At 44.1% G+C, this 18162-nt stretch overlaps 1 protein-coding gene across 1 annotated transcript; it reads left to right on the top strand.

Moving 5' to 3' along the window:
- The first annotated feature begins 833 nt into the window (after nt 1-833).
- PPIC (peptidylprolyl isomerase C) lies at nt 834-14498 on the top strand. Its single transcript, XM_007188482.2, has 5 exons — nt 834-1040; nt 7350-7463; nt 7925-8018; nt 10911-11095; nt 13854-14498. Exons 1-5 carry the CDS (start codon nt 924-926, stop codon nt 13980-13982), a joined length of 639 nt encoding a protein of 212 aa, XP_007188544.1. The 5' UTR covers nt 834-923; the 3' UTR covers nt 13983-14498.
- Nucleotides 14499-18162: the final 3664 nt, after the last annotated feature.

The following is an 18162-nucleotide window of genomic DNA, read 5'->3' as shown; positions in this document are numbered from 1 at the left end:
CATTGTCCTGATTATAAAATACTTACATGCTCAATGTAGAACATCTGGGAAATCAGAAAATTACAAAGAAAACAAAAATCCATTATTCCATCACCATAGCTACTGTAAATGTTTTGGTACATTTCTTTCCATTTTTAAAATGCCTTTATACATTTATTTTCACAGTTGACATCCGAATTTCTATGTGATTTTGCAAACTGAGTTTTCCATTTAAAAATATGAGCATTTCCCCATGTCATTAAATAACTTTCCTAAACATAATTCTTAAGTTTGTAAAAATTATATCCCCAACTTGAATCATCTCAATGAGAGGTCATTCATCATGTGTAATCGAGTCTAAACATCCGGGGTCCCAGAGTTCTGAGAGGCTTCCAAAACTTAGCTAAAGCCTCTGATGGAACATTGGAACCTGGCAGGCGCGGCGGAGGCTGCTCCAAGGGCAGCTGCGGTCACAGACCGGGACCCGTCCGCAGAGTCCCCAGCCCTGCGGCGCGCAAGTTGCCAGGAGGGCCCGGAGCCCGGAGAGTCCTCGGCTTTCCATCAGGTTTAATACGCATCTACGCTGTAAGTTCCTGGCGATACCCCAGCGCGCACCCCTCAGCTCCCGGGTCCGAGCCGAGCCCGCCGCACCCGAGCAGCGCTGGCTCGCTCCGGATGCCGGCGCCCAGAGCAGCCTCTGGGTGGTTGGATTCGGCTGCGCCCTCCATGGCGCGCCTCTCCGAGTCCCTAGCTCGGGTCGCTGGGCTGAACTTGGGAGGAGGCGCCCTAGGTTCCGGGCCTGCCCCGACTGCCCCATCCCCGTCACCCCCGCGCCCCCCCGCCCCGAACCGGGAGCGCGCAGGCGCAGCCGGCCGAGAGTCCCACCAGCGGTCCCGGAACCTGCGGTTGCGCCCGAGGCGCTGCCCCCGCTGCCACCGCTCACGATGGGCCCGGGTCCCCGGCTGCTGGTACCTCTCGTGCTTTGCGTGGGGCTCAGCGCTCTTGTACCTTCTGCGGGAGCGTCAGGCGTCCGCAAGCGAGGCCCCTCGGTGACGGCCAAGGTGACCGGGCGGCGGGCAGCAGCTTCCCCTCGTGCTGGCCAAGGGGATGGGAGAGCTTTGGGGACTGGAACCTCAGGGTCAGGGGCGGCGAGGAGGGGGCTTCCCGGGCGCAGAGGACGGGAGGCGGCCGGGGGGCTAGGTGGCAGGAGGCTGCCCGCGCGCGGGGGGGCCGCGCTCTCCCGGGAGACTTTGGGGGCGCTGGGCCGAGTCCGCCCCCGCCGCCGGCTGTCTGAACTTTGCCTGGGAGTTGGGAGAAGCTTCCGGAACCGGCGGGCCCTTTCTTCAGGAAGGAGACCGCTGAGTACTTCCTTCGCCTTGGCGGGGACTAGGGAATAGAAGCAGGAAGAACGCGGGAGGGACGGGGACGGGCGGAGGAGACGCGTTGCGAGCGGAGGGGTTGCAGCTGGGCCGCCCGCCGCGGGTGTCACCCGACCTGGTAGATACCAGGTCCAGCCCCTGTCGCGGTGGGGTCGGGGCAGGCGTTACGTGGCCTTGCTGAAACCAAGGGCTAGCCTCCTTTTCCTGTATTTAGGAACGACCGTCCTCCCCGGGGAGGGAGAGGTGCGCTTTTCAGACTCTGGCGGCTGGTGGGGACGGTGCTAGCACGGCACAGGCGGCTCCTGTATAACTGAGGCCAGCCTTTTGATCACGATTGGGGGGTGGGGTGGGGGGACATCTGCCATAGACTGGGTCTTTACAGCTTCAGGTCTTTCCCCACCATATTTAGCCAAGGTTAGAGGATAATGGGAGGGTACAGGGAGAGATAGAGGGAGGGAAGGAGGGAGGGGATGATTTGAGGCCCTTGATGACCACTTCTAGAAAACCCACTGGCAGGAGTGTCTTGGAATCTGGAAGGAGGGGCAGCTGCAGGTGGCCCTAACAATCGGTCCGGTGTCTGCCAGTAGAAATGATACTGTTGGATGCTTAAATCCTCTACCACACACCCCACCGAGGAGGGGGGAGGACAAGGGGCGGGGGAGGTTCAGCCCAACATCTGATGTAGCCTAAGAGTGAACAGAAAGGCCGTGCTGCGGGGTATGTGTGGTGATAAACTGAGCTTGCTGGCTTTGAGCACTGATTCTCCTCCCAGCCCCTTGATCTTTGGGGCTTATCTAGCTTTGGGAAACGGCTTATACAAGGCCACATAGCTGAAGGGGGGAAGGGGGGGGGGTTCTTCCAATCTGCAGATACTATTTGGGTCTCATGGGATAAGCCTTAAACATAAAATTTATAAAGTGATGAAATGATGAAGGAAATAAACCCGGAAATAGATTGGGTGACATTTAAAAATACCTGAAAGGTAAGAAAAAAAAAAAACCAGCCTGGCAAAGACTTAGGAGGCAAAGGGAACTGCATATGCAAGGCCTCCAGACAGAAAAGCCATTGTATGTTCAGAGGATGGAGAAGGGACGGTGTGGCTTCAGCCCAGGGATGAGAGGCGGAGTGGCTTGAGATGAGGTTAGGGGGTGAGCAGCAGCAAGATAAGGTAGTGCCTTCCGGGCCACAGTTCGGAGTATGGGTTTTAAGGCAATTATTCTCATAATTTGAAGTCTTATTCTAAGTGCAGTTATAGCTGCTGAAGGGTTGTAAGCATGGAATCGACATGATCTCATATATGCTTTTAAACAATTACTGTGGTTGTTCAGTGGAGAGTGAACTGGGAGGTCTTCAGGGCTCCAGGTCAGAATCTGGATGGTGGTGGCTTGGATTAGGGGGGGTAATGGTGGAAATGGGGAGCCAGGGAGGGACTAGAAATCGACTTTTGAAGTGTAACTAACAGGACTTGCTGACTGTTTAGATAAGGGTGGGAGAAAGGGGGTAGGACTGTCAGATGAAATACAGGATGCCCAGTGAGATGTGAATTTCAGATATGCAACGAATAATTTGTTAGTGTGAGAACATCACCTATAGTATCTGGGAACAGGCTTACCTGGGAAGCTTTTAGACCTACCAGTGCAGAGACCACCCCAGAGCAAGTAATCAGTAATCACAGTCTCTGGGAGTGTGGAGCTGCGGTTGGGAACCTCGAGGAGAGGGAAGGAAGCTGGTGGCTGCAAGAGGGGAAGAGTTGGGGCATCTTCGCCCCAAGTCCAGGGTGCTGTCACTGAGGGAGTTTTCACGCACTCTACTTTTGGAATAGTCACTCAATGTATCTCCTTTTTTCCCAGCCCATTTGTCATTACGTTCTAAAAACTGTGTAGGCATGTCCTTCCACAGTTTCAACTCTGTTGAATTACTTTTTCAGTGGACATTTTAAAACAACTAATCTATTGGAAAGTGGAAACATTAAAAAATGATTTCTCTGAGTGTGGAAAAGTAGATTAATTGGCCATCACTCTAGTGTATTGTTTTCCCCAGCAGTCTTTACCTTTTCCTCTGATTTTGTTTAAAAACAGGAATCTGTAAATGAGAGGTGTGAAGTGCTATTCCCCCCAGGGCCCTTTAATGGCACTCACCTTGTCCATGAATCCTGCTGCCAGCCGCCACCTCAGCCTCCTGCCCAGCCGTGGAGTCTCAGGTTGGGGCTCCAGCTCACTGGTCTCAAAATCCACCGAGTTAGTGTTTGCAGCCCCGCACTTTCCAGCAGATGCCATGGGCTCTGTGCAGGGTCAGGCCCCGAGACTGTAGAAAATAATGCTGCCATCTTTCCAGCTGCACTAATGTCACAACTTGCTGGCACTTTCTGCAGCTCTTGGAGTGGCCAGGAGGCTTCAGCTGGGGTAACAGCAAGTTACCTAATGTCTGAGGCTCCTCCTCTATTCCATTTCTAGTTCCTCTGTAAGTGGAAAGAGAAATAATACCTACCTGCAGGGTTTTGCATGTTAGATGTGATAAAGCATGTAAAATGCTTAGCCCTGATTGAAGTTCCTGATTTAAGAGGTCAATTGTTAGTGTTATTTGTGTTATCTTATTAATCCTCCTGTGGCAGTGCAGCCCTGAGAGGAATCATCATCTGGGTACAGATGAGGAACAGGAGCTCAGAGTTGCCCAAGGTCCCATGGCCAGTTAGTGGTGGAGCTGGTTTGAGAACAGTTTCCTGGACCTCACAGCTCGTGTACTTGGTGTCTTCCCCAGTTACTTTGGAAATGGAAGCAGGATTAACCCTACAAGGGTTTGGGGCAGGCTATGTGAGTGCCTCTTGCCTCTTCCCCTGTCTCTCCCCACCTCCAGTGCCCTGTAATTTTTTAAAAAATAAATTTATTTACTTATTTATTTTTGGCTGCGTTGGGTCTTCGTTTCTGTGCGCGGGCTTTCTCTAGTTGCAGCGAGCAGGGTCTACTCTTCGTTACAGTGTGCGGGCTTCTCATTGCAGTGGCTTCTCTTGTTGTGGAGCACAGACTCTAGGCATGTGGGCTTCAGTAGTTGTGGCACGTGGGCTCAGTAGTTGTGGCTCGCGGGCTCTAGAGCACAGGCTCAGTGGCGCACGGACTTAGTGGCTCTGCGGCATGTGGCATCTTCCCGGACCAGGGCTCGAACCCGTGTCCCCTGCATTGGCAGGCAGATTCTTAACCACTGCACCACCAGGGAAGTCCCCCCGTAATTTTCAAATGACTTTCAAGGGCAGTCTCAAGGGAAAAAAGGAGTGACTGAGGGGCCAGCTCCTGAAGTGCAACATGGAATTCAAGTGCCACCTTTTCCAGGAAGCCTGCCCTGATCTCCACAGATAATCATCACCTCTAACCGTGACATTTTATCTGTACATATCTTCTCGTAAAACGTGACTTCCCATTATATTATAGCGAGTATCTATGTGCTTTCTCTTCTGTGGGAGGGTAAGCTCCAGGAGGGTAGGGACTTTGCAGCCCCACCCCTTGTCTAGCACGGGGCCTGTTCCCAAGGACACGCAGCAAAGTCACAGACGATCTCAGGGTGAGAAGGTTTGCCTGGCAGCCACCCTGGGCCCACCTTCACCCTCTATCTAGGTGTGTGTGTGCCCTGGTCCTCATTTCGTATCAACTGGCATTGAACTATTTAGCATTTTTTGAGTACCTGCGTGAGCTGACACTGGGAATCTAAAAACACCGTTTCTACCCCTTAAGGGTTCCCTGCCTAGACAGAGCCATATTCATCATAAATCGCAGTCCAAGTGAACACAGCCTCAAATTGAAATTTTGTCTTTCATGCTCCTAGTGTTGCCTAACAAAAGCTGGATCTCTTAGCTGGCATCCTTCCTTTGCCTCTGGAACTGGTGAGAGTCTCCCTTGCCAGCTGGTTGCGGTCAGAAGGGCTGTGTTGCTTCTCTGCACATGGATCATTTTTCCTGCCTCAGTACTTTGGTCCCAGAAAGAACTGCCCATCCCTGTCCCTGGAGGCTGCTCCCCTCCTTCCAGGCCTGCCTCCCATCACACCTTCGCCAGGATGCCTTCCTTCAGCCTTAACATTCCTCCACAACAGTGGGTGTACAGTGTTCTTGGGGCATTTGTAACCTGGGGCCTTGTGCTATGGTTGTTCGTTTACTTGGCCTGTTTACATAAGCTCCCTTAGGACAGGGGCTCCCTCCAGTAGCTTGTACCCTCACGCTGCCTTCTGCATGGATCTTTGACAAGTACTTGTTGACAATAAGATTTGATTTCATCATTTCCATTAGAGTTAGGGAAACTCTGCTATATTTTCTTGCCATCACGCATGAAGTTGAAGGATGTTGTGGTTTGGAAAAAAAATCATATTAATATGTGTGCTAGGCTGCGTGTAAGAAAATAAGATTTTTACTGAAGAGTTACGCTGGGTGACAGACACTTTTTCTTCATCTTATGCTGCCCTCCCACATTTGATTCTCTTTGCTGTTGAAATGTTCACAGGCTTTATTTCCTCTTCTTTATTTTAAAAGTCTGATAGACTTTTCTAGTGTCTTATACGGTGCTTCTTTATGATTGCATACCCAATTCTTGTCCCGGTGCTGCTTCATTATTGCCTGTTATTGAATTTACTCCTTGGTTCAGAAATCCCTTTGGAGAACCTGCTTCTCTTTGACCCCAGCTCTGCACGCTGGGCTCCTGTGGGTGTTAATGCAGCTTCCTGAATTGTCCTACTCCACTGCACTGCCCAATCTCAAGGGCACCGTCTTTTGTGTATTCTATGAAGTTTTACCATATAAATAATAATACAGTCTTTGCTGCTTTGGCCATGTAAAATTGCAAAATACCACATCATCCTGTGACAGACGTCCTGATGTATTGACAGAAGCTCTTGTCTTGAACTAGAGCTTGACAGTCTTTACTTCGTGATTTTTCTAAACTGTACCACATCTTTTCTCTTTGACAACCCTTCTTATATTTTTTAAAGCCATCTCTTGAATGTCTTTTTTACCCATTCAAACAGTAAATTGGTTCGTATAATCTAAACTCACTAATAGAATGCCCTTTGACTCCATGGCCTTTTCAAGCATTCTATCTCAAAATCATCTCAACACAGTGATTTGTGAAGCAAGACGTTTGTAATTTCATTTCAGATGAAACAGTAAAAAAACAGTCCAAGAGAGCTTTTAAAGTTTATCTGCAAAAAAAAGTGACTCACTTCCAGATGTGTGCTTGCTCTTTTCTGTTCTAAACTGTTGTATATGTGCAACTTTGGGGACATGATGACTGAATTTGGTGTCTGAGTTTACAGGGTAAATGGTTCTGTCAGGACCTGAGTGTAATGTTTGTTGTACTTTGGGTGCAGCTGTGGCCCTGGTGCCTTAGTGTGTCTGGACGTGAGTGGCAGGCCTTCTGGAGGAGTGTTGTGTGTTGTGATAATCTTTCACGGTCCCCTTGACAGCAGATGTCTACTCAGAACTCATTGGGAATTTAGCACTGCTCGAAGTTACAAAAAAATAAATCTGGATGGTTAGACTGTTTCTCTCCTCACCATTTTTTTTCCTCCTGCCAAGACTGGAGAGCATTACCTCTCAGAAGACCAACAGTCTCCACTCTAACCTGTGTCCGCAGAGCTAGGAAACAGGAGGCCAGAGCAGTGCTGGTCTGGGTTGTGGAGGGGAGAGGAATTCTTGAAGACATTACTGGCTGACTCTGACAGTATTGAGTCCAACTTTAAACCCAGTTCCTAGTACAGTGCCTGGCCTAGAGGTGGTGCTCCGTAACTGTTTGGTGAATGGATATTTGTGAGTGAAATGCACCCACAAGATGGTTTCAGAGCTCCTTTAATTTATATCATGCTCCTTCATAAAATAGCTCCTTCATGCTCCTTTATAAAATACTGGTGGGCAGGGCCCTTGCATGTGGATCAGTTCTCAGATTATCATGCTCCCTTACCTTGTATTGTGGCTTTTTCACATTATAACCTTCTGCTCTGCCTTTCAACCACACGCAGGTCTTCTTTGATGTGAGGATTGGAGATAAAGATGTAGGCAGAATTGTGATTGGCCTCTTTGGAAAAGTTGTGCCCAAGACTGTGGAAAATTTTGTCGCTCTGGCAACAGGAGAGGTATGTCTCAATTTTATTCCCTTTAACTACACAGAAGTAGATCTTCCTTCTTTTAAGCCAAACGTAAAGATGTATTCTGGGAAAATAAGTATTAAATTAGTAGATGAGATGAACTTGAGACATTTAACAATATTTTACTTTGTTTTCCTAGAAAATCGCTATTCTTCAAGCCCTCAGTTTCCTCAGGGTTCTAGAAACTGACAGGAAACAGTCATCAAGTGAAAATGCAGACTTCTCTCTTTTTACTTGTGCATGTTAATACTTTACCTCTATAGTTTATGTATTTACTTTTCAGTCAGCTAATGATAAATTTCTATCAGTAAATTATTGCAGGCACCTCATCTAGTTCTGTAGATATTTCGTGTAATTTTCTCATTTTGTCATTTCCAGATAAACACTGGGGTTTATCTTACAGTATGGGTTATATCTACTTGTGTATTCAATTGACATAATCTCTTTAGAAAGGATATGGATATAGAGGAAGCAAATTTCATCGCGTCATCAAAGATTTCATGATTCAAGGAGGAGACTTCACCAGTGGAGATGGCACTGGCGGTAAAGTTGTCTCTAATATTTTTCCTTTCCTGCTTACCCAGGTGAAACCTAAGGTTAAGATGATGTATTTACCCAGCATATTGAATTCCCAGATTTAAGGAACAAAGTCATAAAGACAACCAGACTAATTTTTCAAGAAGGATTGAGTTGGGGTAGGGGGTCTTATCTAACAAAATCTTGGTAGGTGTGAATGAGTGAGGCCTCCTAATTTTTAACAGTATTGCTTTGGTGTTCATTATCTTTCCATAGTGGAGATATATTCATTTAGTAGGCTGTTTTGCAGTGCTTAAGATCCTAGACTTCTGGGATGTAGTAATACAGAAAGATGTCTGTCATAGCAAGGAAAGGTAGACTGAAAAACTGTGTACCCTGGGGTGGCAGCCAGCTGCAGACGTGCATGTTGGTGGAGGGGGTCTGGGGACATCATGCCAGAATGATGAGGCTGGTACTTAGGTGGCAGGATTATAGGTGAATTGACCTTCTTCTTTCAAAATTCTTTCATTTTTATTGTCAGTTTTTTCAATAATAAAAAAATTAAGTAATAGACAACTTGTCAAAATTACAGTATACATTAATTTTTATCAACAAAGTTAGAATTCTGTAAAGTACAAATATTTCAATTTATAGAGTTTCAAGTATCTCTGAGCTTATTGTTTCTCATTGAGGATTCCAGCTACCCAGCTCCCTGGACTATTTTTCCTCAGAAATGTAGTGAGTTCCTGAACACACACACAGTATATAACCACACAGAATTTAAATTTACTTCAGGTTTAAGATTTTTAATTCAGCAAATAATGGTTTTGGTGGATATTAAATTGCTCACTTTTTAAAGAAACAAGCCATTTTCAAGCACTATTGTTAATTTTATGTTTATTGCCATTTTTTTAATAAGAAAATGGGTGCCTTTCAGTGTTTGGATTTGCCAGACTCTTCAGGAGGATTACTTTGAGTCCCTGCAGAAATGCTGCCGGGTATGGGGATGTAGGAGGGAGCACAGGAACATGTTCAGGTTACTTGGTTTCCTGGGGCTGGTGAGGATGCCGAGGGTAGCAAGCCCAGCTGCGGCAGAGCTGGGTCTCGGTGGAAAAGCCTGCAGCTCCAGTACGGGTCCCCTCAGGACTGGCACCCCACCGCCCTGCCTGGGGCCCAGCAAAGAGTGGTGATGGAGCTCTACTGTGTCCTCTTTCCTGTGGCCCTCTCTCTCTCTGCTTTCCCTGCTCTGTGTGTGTGTATGGGCTCCCATGAGTTTTGTAGATAGGACCTTTTGGATCATTTAAATTTAGCCTAGACCTCTCTATAGGCAAAACTTTCCTGCCGGGCCACCTCATATGTCACTTACCAACCAGCTATAAATGGCTTGCCTTTGGTATCCACTTCTGGTCCTTCTAACTGAGCCAGGACTTTTTTTTTCTTGGTAAGATGAATTATATTTGATCTAGTCTACAAAGAAAAAAAAAACAGTCAGGTTTCCTTAAATTATTAAATATTGTATTAATTACTCAGATAAATATAAGATAATTACAAAGGAGTGAAGTTGTTCAAACATCTAGTTATTCATTCAAAAGCCATATATTGCAAGATGTAAACACCTTAAGAAGGAAAATAATTAGAATTCACAAAATGTCCTTCTTACTAATTCCTCTACTGCAACACTTTCTAGATATCGTGTTTTAAAAGTTAACTACATTAGCTATGAAGAAGCTTTGGTTGTATATAAATAAAGAAAAACGCCTATGTGAGACCCAAGGCTTAAGGAAGTAGAATTTTTGCCTGGTCCTTCACAAGTACTGCATAGTAAGAAGGAGATAACACAAGAGCTAACTGAGCCAGGACTTTACGGTTGGCCACCAATGGATAAGGAGCCCTGCAGTGGAGGAGGTGGGTGTGACAGGCACTCAGGGTGTTGGAGGATGGAGCAGATACTTTCCATGGTCTGTACTGTTGTTTTATAGGAAAAATGTGTTCTGCTCTCCCTGCTGCTGTGCTTGATCTCCAGCCCCCATGCCTGCCTTTGGTTCTTCCGTTCAAGGTTGGCTCCCTGGGTGCGGCCAGTTGCTGTGACCCTCTGTATCCTGACAAGCCCTGAAGTCATCAAGCCTGATGACTTCCAGGCTTACGCTGTTGTTCTCAGTGCTGAGGCTCTTCGTGCTTAGAGAACCAGAGTTAGAGCCAGAAGTTCAAGTTCTACTCTGCTGTTTTCAAGTTTGATAACCTCTGTTTCCCATTCAAAATGGGAATGAGAAAACCTATTCTATAGGATTGTTGTGAGAATTAACTAAGGGTGTAGATGAAGTGCGTTTTGTACTCTGGTTGGCTGCAGAGGTAGGAGTGATCCAGGACAAGTGACCTGAACCTCAGGACAGAGGTGGAGCCACTAGGTTGGCTTATCCACCTTTCCATTGGGCTTCACAATGTCATCCTGACCTTCAGTTCCTTCTCATTTCGGACTGAAATCACTGACTTGGCTTGTTCAGGGTTTGGGTCTTGGTTTGAGGCCAGAGGGCATCCTCCCATCTTGTGTCATACTTAAGGCTTTTGTCTATTTGTTTTGGTCCCTGATGCCCTGCTTCCTTAAGGAGTTAATTTTTTTTTTTTAGTTTTTTTGGCCGCGCTGCGCGGCATGCAGGATCCTAGTTCCCCAGCCAGGGATCTAACCCGCGCCCCCTGCAGTGGAAGCATGGGATCTTAACCACTGGACCTCCAGGGAAGTCCCCGTTAAGGAGTTAATTTTATCCTCTGCTTTATATCTCCTTATATTTGACCATCTTTTCCCCATCCCCACCTCCTCCAGGGTTCTATTAACCAATCTACTCAAACCTTATATTCCCCTTTGAAGAATTTACTTTCATAGAACATCTGTTGTCTCTCCCCTTTTTGTTTTGTCTCACTCAGGTATAAGCATTTACGGTGAGACATTTCCAGATGAGAACTTCAAACTGAAGCATTACGGCATTGGGTGGGTCAGCATGGCCAATGCTGGGCCTGACACCAATGGTTCTCAGTTCTTTATCACCTTGACCAAGCCCACCTGGTTGGATGGCAAACATGTGGTATTTGGAAAAGTCATTGATGGAATGGTAACTTGATGTATTATTTTTTCTCATTCAAAGATTTATAATGAGAGTACTCTTAGTGATTTAATCTCCAAATGTGCTTGTTAGAGAGCCATAATTATATGCTGACTGGCCTCTTCAAAGGTGAATAAATTATATATGGTGTGGTATTTTTAATTGTTAGGAGCATTGGGGCAGAAGCTGGGGTCTTGACAGGGAGAAGTTGAGTACTTAATTCATCTCACACTTGAAATAAGTGGAAACTCAAATAAAATCCCATATGTACATACAATGAAATATTATTCAGCCTTAAAAAGGAAGGAGATCCTGTCACATGCTACAACATGAATAAACCTTTGGAATGTTAAAGAAAATAAGCCAGTCACAAAAAGGCTGTATGATTCCATTCCAATGAGGTATCTACACGGGAACATAAAGCAGAATGGTGGTTGCCAGGGGCTGGGGGGATGAGGAAATGGGGAGCTAGTTTCAGTGGGTATCTCTATAGATCTTTAGTTTTATAAGATGAAAAAGTTCTGGAGTTTAGTTGCACAATAGTGTGAATATGCTTAAACTAATGAACTGTACACTTAGAAATGGATGAGATGGCAAATTTTATGTTATGTGTTTCTTACCACAATTCAAAATAAAATATTTTTAAAACCCCTGAGCCCCATGTGGTTTAGTACAGACACAGTCACCTTCAATGACACACGGTATAACAACCAAAATTCCTAAAGAGGGTTCAAGTTTATGCTGCTGTGTCTTAAAGAATATCAAAGGGGTCCAATTCATAATCCATAGAAAGACTTTTTAAAATCCTCATTCTTTTCCACTCCCAGCATTTCTCCTCCTTAGCAACTGCCCAAAGATGCTCTTCCAGCTCTTCAACTGGCAACTATAAGGTCTGCCTGACACAACCCTGGACAATCCTCGGTTCCCTTCCCTCTTCCACATTTCATTGTTTGTTTTCATGTGAACTCATTCAAGCGTAAACAAACCAATCATGCTCGTTGCAGTTCTTCCACAACTTCTACCTGTTATTCTGATTCTACTCGACAAAAGGCCAGGAACTGAGCCGGCTGACTCAGAACCTCCGTTACAAGGCAAGGAGGTGTTCAACCAGAGCTGTCAAATAATTCTCATTAGCAAGAGGGATGAAAGGCAAACGGGGTAGATACCTATCACTTAATATATCACTTTAGGTCCCATCACAGTGAAGGACGTGCCTATATTTTCATAAGCCTCAATGTCCTCAAAAGAATCTATTCTTAAATAGTAACGAATCCTAGCACTCCTCAAGTCTCTTATTGAACTTTGCTTTTTAAATGAGCTAAACGTAGACATGCATGTGTTAAACCAGTTTGGAGCTTCGACCATTGGGTCTAACCAGTTTCTAAGTAGTTTAAATGTAAACTGATTCAAACATTTGTTCAATGAGTATTTTTGAATACAACATAATGCTAGGCTGTAAGAAAAATGAAGAGTATGCATTTGGGGCTTTCTTCTTCTGGTCATGGTTTCTCTTCTAGTCTTCTGGATCTTATGTCTTGGTGCCCTGGTGTACCAACCTCCTTCCACCACTGGTATGCATCCTGGGAGATCTGCTGCCTGGTCTTAGACAAACAGTCCTTAACATTTTATGAGTCATAAACTACTTTGAGAAACTAGTGAAAACTATAAACTTTCTCTCCATAAGAAAAAAAAAAGTGTGGTGTTTCATATAGTTTCAAGGAATTTTCAGGATCTCCTGACTTCCATCCCCTGACCCTCCAGAGATTGTCTGGGTAGCTTTATTAACACTGGACCTCACCCCAGACTTACAGAATCAGAACCTCCAGAGGTGGGCCCGCGAATAAGCGTGTTAAAAAATTATTGTAAAATATACACAACATAGAAATTTCCATTTTAACCATTAAATAAGCAGTTTTTAAAGTGCCACAGGTAATTCGGATGTGTAGCTGCTGCTTTAGGTACACATGTGCACATATGAACCCACACACACAATCTATTTAGAAATATGTATTATTGATATTATTAGAAGAGTGCTGGTCTATTATCTTAAATTAACCTAAGTCAGCCAGAGACTGGATTAGCTGACACCATGTCCAAAGCGCTCAGAGACTTTGTTGCTATTTTTGTTTCAACCCTGTTTGGGAAACTCATCAGAAGTCCACTTGCCTAGTCCTTGCCCACTATGTGACATAAATTAGTCCGTGAGCTTGTGAAGCCTTCCGGAGTAGAGAAAGGGGCCTTTTACACCACTGCGGCATTGGGGTTACATTAGTACCAGACTCAACCTGTAGATTACTGGCTGGGGTCAGCTTTAAAATGGGCAAACCCAGAACTAGCTCCAGTACTAAATCTGCTTTCTGGCTCATTTTCTTATGCCTAGACCTCTTATAGAGTGGAGCTGAAATTGTCTCAAACTCCATGTTAACTGTTAAGTTGGGTTGTAAGAAGTGAATAGAAATACTTTTTATTAGAGCTAGATGTTTGCAAAAATATCTAATTTTTTAGAATATAAAATGCTAATAAAAAGAAGAGAGGAAATATACAAACATGCTCTCTGATTAGCAAGCTAGTGGGTAAATTTTATTCTGTTATATAGAAGTTTCCTGACTAAATTTTCCATAGTTATCTTGCATGGTTTTTGTAATTATAGAAAAAGCAAAAACAACTTATTTCCCACTAGGGCTTTCAGACGTCACATTGATTTTACCTCTTGATCACCACAGTTGCTGGTCAGAAGTGATCCATGGGTCTCCTTTTCTCTCACCAGACAGTGGTCCACTCCATAGAACTGCAGGCAACCGATGGGCGTGACCGTCCGCTCACCGACTGCTCCATCATCAACAGTGGCAAGATAGACGTGAAAACACCCTTTGTGGTAGAGGTCGCTGACTGGTGATACAATTGGCAGAAAACAAAGAAGAACACGCTCTGCCAGGGTGGGGTGTGTGTGTGTGTTGATTCTTAAAAGTTACTCTTTTGCTTTGTTTTTTAACTTTATTCTATTTTCTACCCCGGATCACAGGAAGGTTATAGAAAGCAACCACTCAAAGTTTAGTTAGCATGAATTTTGGTAAATCACTTGTTTAGGGACTTTGCACTTAAAAGACACATCCCTTTCCTCCAATGGTGCTGTTTTTAAATTAGAAAACTTTGTATTGGCTATTTTCTTTTGAAGAACACAATCATTTCTTTGCTGGATTAATTGTGACCCGCCCCCCCCCAAATTGAATGATGCTGAAGATTTGTCTGAAAAAAGATGGGAACAAGAAGTTTATTACTTTGTATTCAAACAGAAATTCTTTTCAGGTAAAGGGAGATTTGATTAGTATTATCTGATATATGTCACAGGGACTTTTACCTGATGAAAGGTGCTCTGGTATTCTCTATATTAAATACTTTTTATGTAGATCAATTATTTTTGCAAGACTTTTTTTTAACCTGAAGTGCTTTAAAACAAAAAGTAATGTACAAAATATATGCATTTTAATGTTAATAATGAAAGATTGGCGAGGGTTCTGTAAGTCAAAATATTAGCACAACTGGATAATCTGGGATGGGAATGCACAGAAATGATGCCCATCCGTATCCCAAATACTTGAGCGGATTATTCACTAATTTTTACTCAGTGTAACATGTTTAGAAAGTTCCCTTGAGTCCAGTTGCAACAAAAAGGAGTCTTTCTTCACTTACATAGTGGGGATGAAGATTCGGGCTGTACTTAAACTAGATGGGAAAGTAAAATCTTATTGGTGGGGCCTTGTTGTAACATACCAGAGTGTACCTGATCTCTGTTCATATGGGAGTGGTAGTTGTTAAACGGCCCCATTGCTTCTCCCCAAAATTACATCTCTTGAGCTGTATTCTAAGAAAACCGCTTCAATGAGAGATGAGATGAAATGAGCATTCTTACTGCTGATAGGGGTGTTAATTGCTACAATCCTTCTGAAGAGCATTTTGTTATTTTTTTCCAAAAAAACTTTATTAAAGGCCTTTGATATGCCAGGTACCAGTTTTGAGTTTGGGGAATACAACAGTGGACAGCGAGAAAAAGGCATCATGGAACTTACATTCTAGTGATGAAGACAGAATAAATGAGGTAACAAATAAAAGGGTGTTGACACTGTAAAGAAACCACACCAGGTTTGCTGGAAAGGCCCAGGTGAGGGAAAGGGGTGCTGTTTGGGTGGTCTCATGCGGGGACATCTGAGTTGAGCTCTGAGGAGAGAGAAGCAGCGGCTGTCAGGCCAGATCTGTGATCCAGGCCTTCCAGGCAGAGAGGGGAGAGATAACACGAGGGTCCTGAGGTGGAATGCGTGGATTCCAGGGCAGAAGAGAAAGCCAGTGTGCTGCAGCCTGAGAGGTCAGAGAGTAAGGCTGATAATGGAGCATTTGGGGCCTGGGGTGCCAGGGCAGAGCTCTTCTTTTATTCCCAGTACAGTGGGGAGCTATCGGGTTTAAGTTGGGGGGGGCATGATGTGATCTGCATTTAAGACTATTTTGTCTACTATGAGGAGCACTTTTATAGGGGGTTAAAGTACTTACCAGGAAACTCAAAACATTCGTATCCTTTGGAATCCCACTCCTGGGACTTTGCCGTAACAGTGATCTGAGCTTGAAAGGGTGACAATGTTTTGGACAGTCTGGCAACCAGTCACCCTTGGTCCGGAGATGGCCACCTGTTTTCTTTGAGGAATCACACCATCCTTTCAGACATTTCTTATCCTTAGGGTGGGCTGACCCTACAGATGGGTACATACCTGGCCTGGCAAACTCATTCATTAACTCACTTGATAAATATTAGATGCTGGAGAGAGCTGCCAATGAAACTGCCAGCCCTCGTGGTTCCCATGGAAGGAGACAAACAATTCACACATATACCACGTGAATATATAACAGAGCATCAGGTAGTCATAAGTCTACAAAGAGAAACAGGGAGAGAGACTAGAGAGTGAAGAGGTGATCAGGGCAGTCCCTGAGTAGGGCCTGAAGGAAGTGAGAGGGCAGCAAGCCATGGGGACATTGGGGGAAGAGTGAGCAAGGCAGAGGGGACAAGAGCAGTGGCCCTGGATGAAGGGCAGACTGGTGGGTTCAAGAAACAGCAAAGGGTCCAGGTGTGCAGAGTGAGGGCAGTGGAGGAGTCAGATGGGAGAGGTGGGAAAGGGAGCAGGGGGTCCTATAGGCCAATCGGAACATTCCCTTGTCCTGGCCCCAGTGACAGGCTCAGAGTTACATGTTTGACCCCAGTCATATCAGTGAGCTTCAACTGTGGGAGTTCTGCTGGAAATACTAGGACAGAGCTGCTGTTCTTATGGGAAGAGGTAAAGGAGCAGGCGTGAGAATGAAATCAGCACAAAGGGAAGCTGGTCCAGGAGATGGAAGATGGATTCCTGAAGACACTGCTGAGCCCCTAAGTCCAGCCATGCCTGAAGCCAATCTCTACCCCGAGCTTTTTAATTACCCAAGCTAATACAGTTCCTCTTTTGCTTAAGCCAGGGTGAATTGATTTCTTGTGACTTACAACCTAAAGTCTTTGTCTAATACAGCAATATTGGAAAAGTTTTATGTATAAAGATGTGAATTGCAGAATTGTTTATGATTGCAAAATACTGGAAGCAACTTGAATGTCCCAAAATGGTTATAAAGGAGTAGTATGCATTCATTAAGACTGATGCTACAAAACTTAAGAGTAACGTGTTTTAAAGAAAAAAGTAGAAACTCTGTTTGCAGCACGATCTCAATTATGTAAATACATTCTCATAAAGCAAAATCAACAAAATGTAGATTGACGTAAAAACAAATGCAAATGGTGGGATTTTTAAAACTCATGTTTATATTTTCTTTACTTTTTTGTCTTCTAATTTTTCTCTAGAGTGTATTTCTTTATAATACAATACTGAGGAAAAAACTTATTAAAAAATTTTTTAAAGGTAACACAGGAGGAAATTGGAAACAAATGTCCTCATACATATAAAGTGCCTTAAGTTTCAAATGTCAGAAAGCACATAAGCCACTGCTACGCCCCCATGCATAAGGACATGTACTTTTTACCATATTTGCCATCAAGCTTTTTCATTAGTATGAGCATAATGAGATCTCTCTAGTGATAAAGCAAAAATTGGTTCATTTTGGAAGTGCTGAAATTCTGAGACCACTAGTGCACAGGTATAGCAAACTGTCAGGGTGTCTGTTATCCCAGATGATCAATGAGCTAACGTCACCCCCCTACTAAAAGCAGTTTATCCTGAGGGTCAGGCTGTATACTAAAAACATCAGCAAACTGATAACTACATATAAACTATTGCTTTATAAAAAGGTCTATGTGTTCTGCAAAGGCTTTTGAAATAAACAGCTCACTATTTTGCCAGTCATGCTGCTAAAAGGACACATACGTAGCCAAGGGTGTGTGTGGAATCACAGGAAAATTACACTGGCTGCTACCACCGCCATGCCCACATTATTATAATTCAGTCTTGAATCACTTTAATAAACAATTTAAACATTTTGGTATCCTTAGCCACAAGTTGTTTAATTCTAAGTGCTATTTAGCAATTTTCTGGAATATCAGATAAGAATTTAGTAAGATTTATTCTTGGGTCAGATTAATTAGAATGACACTTGCAAAATTATTGACTACTCCATTTCTGATGAGTTTTTAGAACTCAACCTCATTTTTTAGTTCAGCTGTTTTGAATTACATAAAGACAAAAATATGGCAAGGATTTTATAGCAGGAAAAGGATTTGTTTTTGTTTTTCAACATTTCTGTAATTCAGGCAGCTGAAGAAATCTTTGATCTCGAAGGCTTAGAAATTCAAAGCCCCCTCAAGGCACTTTTTTTTTTTTTTAAGTAAGAAAAAGTAAAAACAGTATTTGTAATGGAAAATTTTGGTGCTGTTAAGTATATAACGGCTTTTACTTGTCTGCAGTTCATCTCATGGACTTGATTTTGGCCAAGTCTAAGTGTTAGGTGTGATACAGCATCACCTGCTTGGAGATTTGCTAGTGTTACTGATATTCTAGAGTGATGGAAAAACAACTGGCACTGATGCAGAATTAGAGTGACTAGTCACAGAAGTC

This window comes from Balaenoptera acutorostrata, chromosome 2 (genome assembly GCF_949987535.1).
Source record: "Balaenoptera acutorostrata chromosome 2, mBalAcu1.1, whole genome shotgun sequence".
NCBI lineage: Eukaryota > Metazoa > Chordata > Mammalia > Artiodactyla > Balaenopteridae > Balaenoptera > Balaenoptera acutorostrata.
Note: the sequence above shows the minus strand (reverse complement) of the source record. Positions and strands in the feature narration are given on the sequence as shown.

What these genes read in the sequence shown, in the direction of transcription:
- PPIC (XM_007188482.2), top strand. Translation starts at nt 924, where the DNA reads ATGGGCCCGGGTCCCCGGCTGCTGGTACCTCTCGTGCTTTGCGTGGGG. An exon ending in TCGCTCTGGCAACAGGAGAG is followed by an intron (nt 7,464 to 7,924) that starts GTATGTCTCAAT and finishes TAATCTCTTTAG; the next exon opens with AAAGGATATGGATATAGAGG. An exon ending in GAAAAGTCATTGATGGAATG is followed by an intron (nt 11,096 to 13,853) that starts GTAACTTGATGT and finishes TTCTCTCACCAG; the next exon opens with ACAGTGGTCCACTCCATAGA.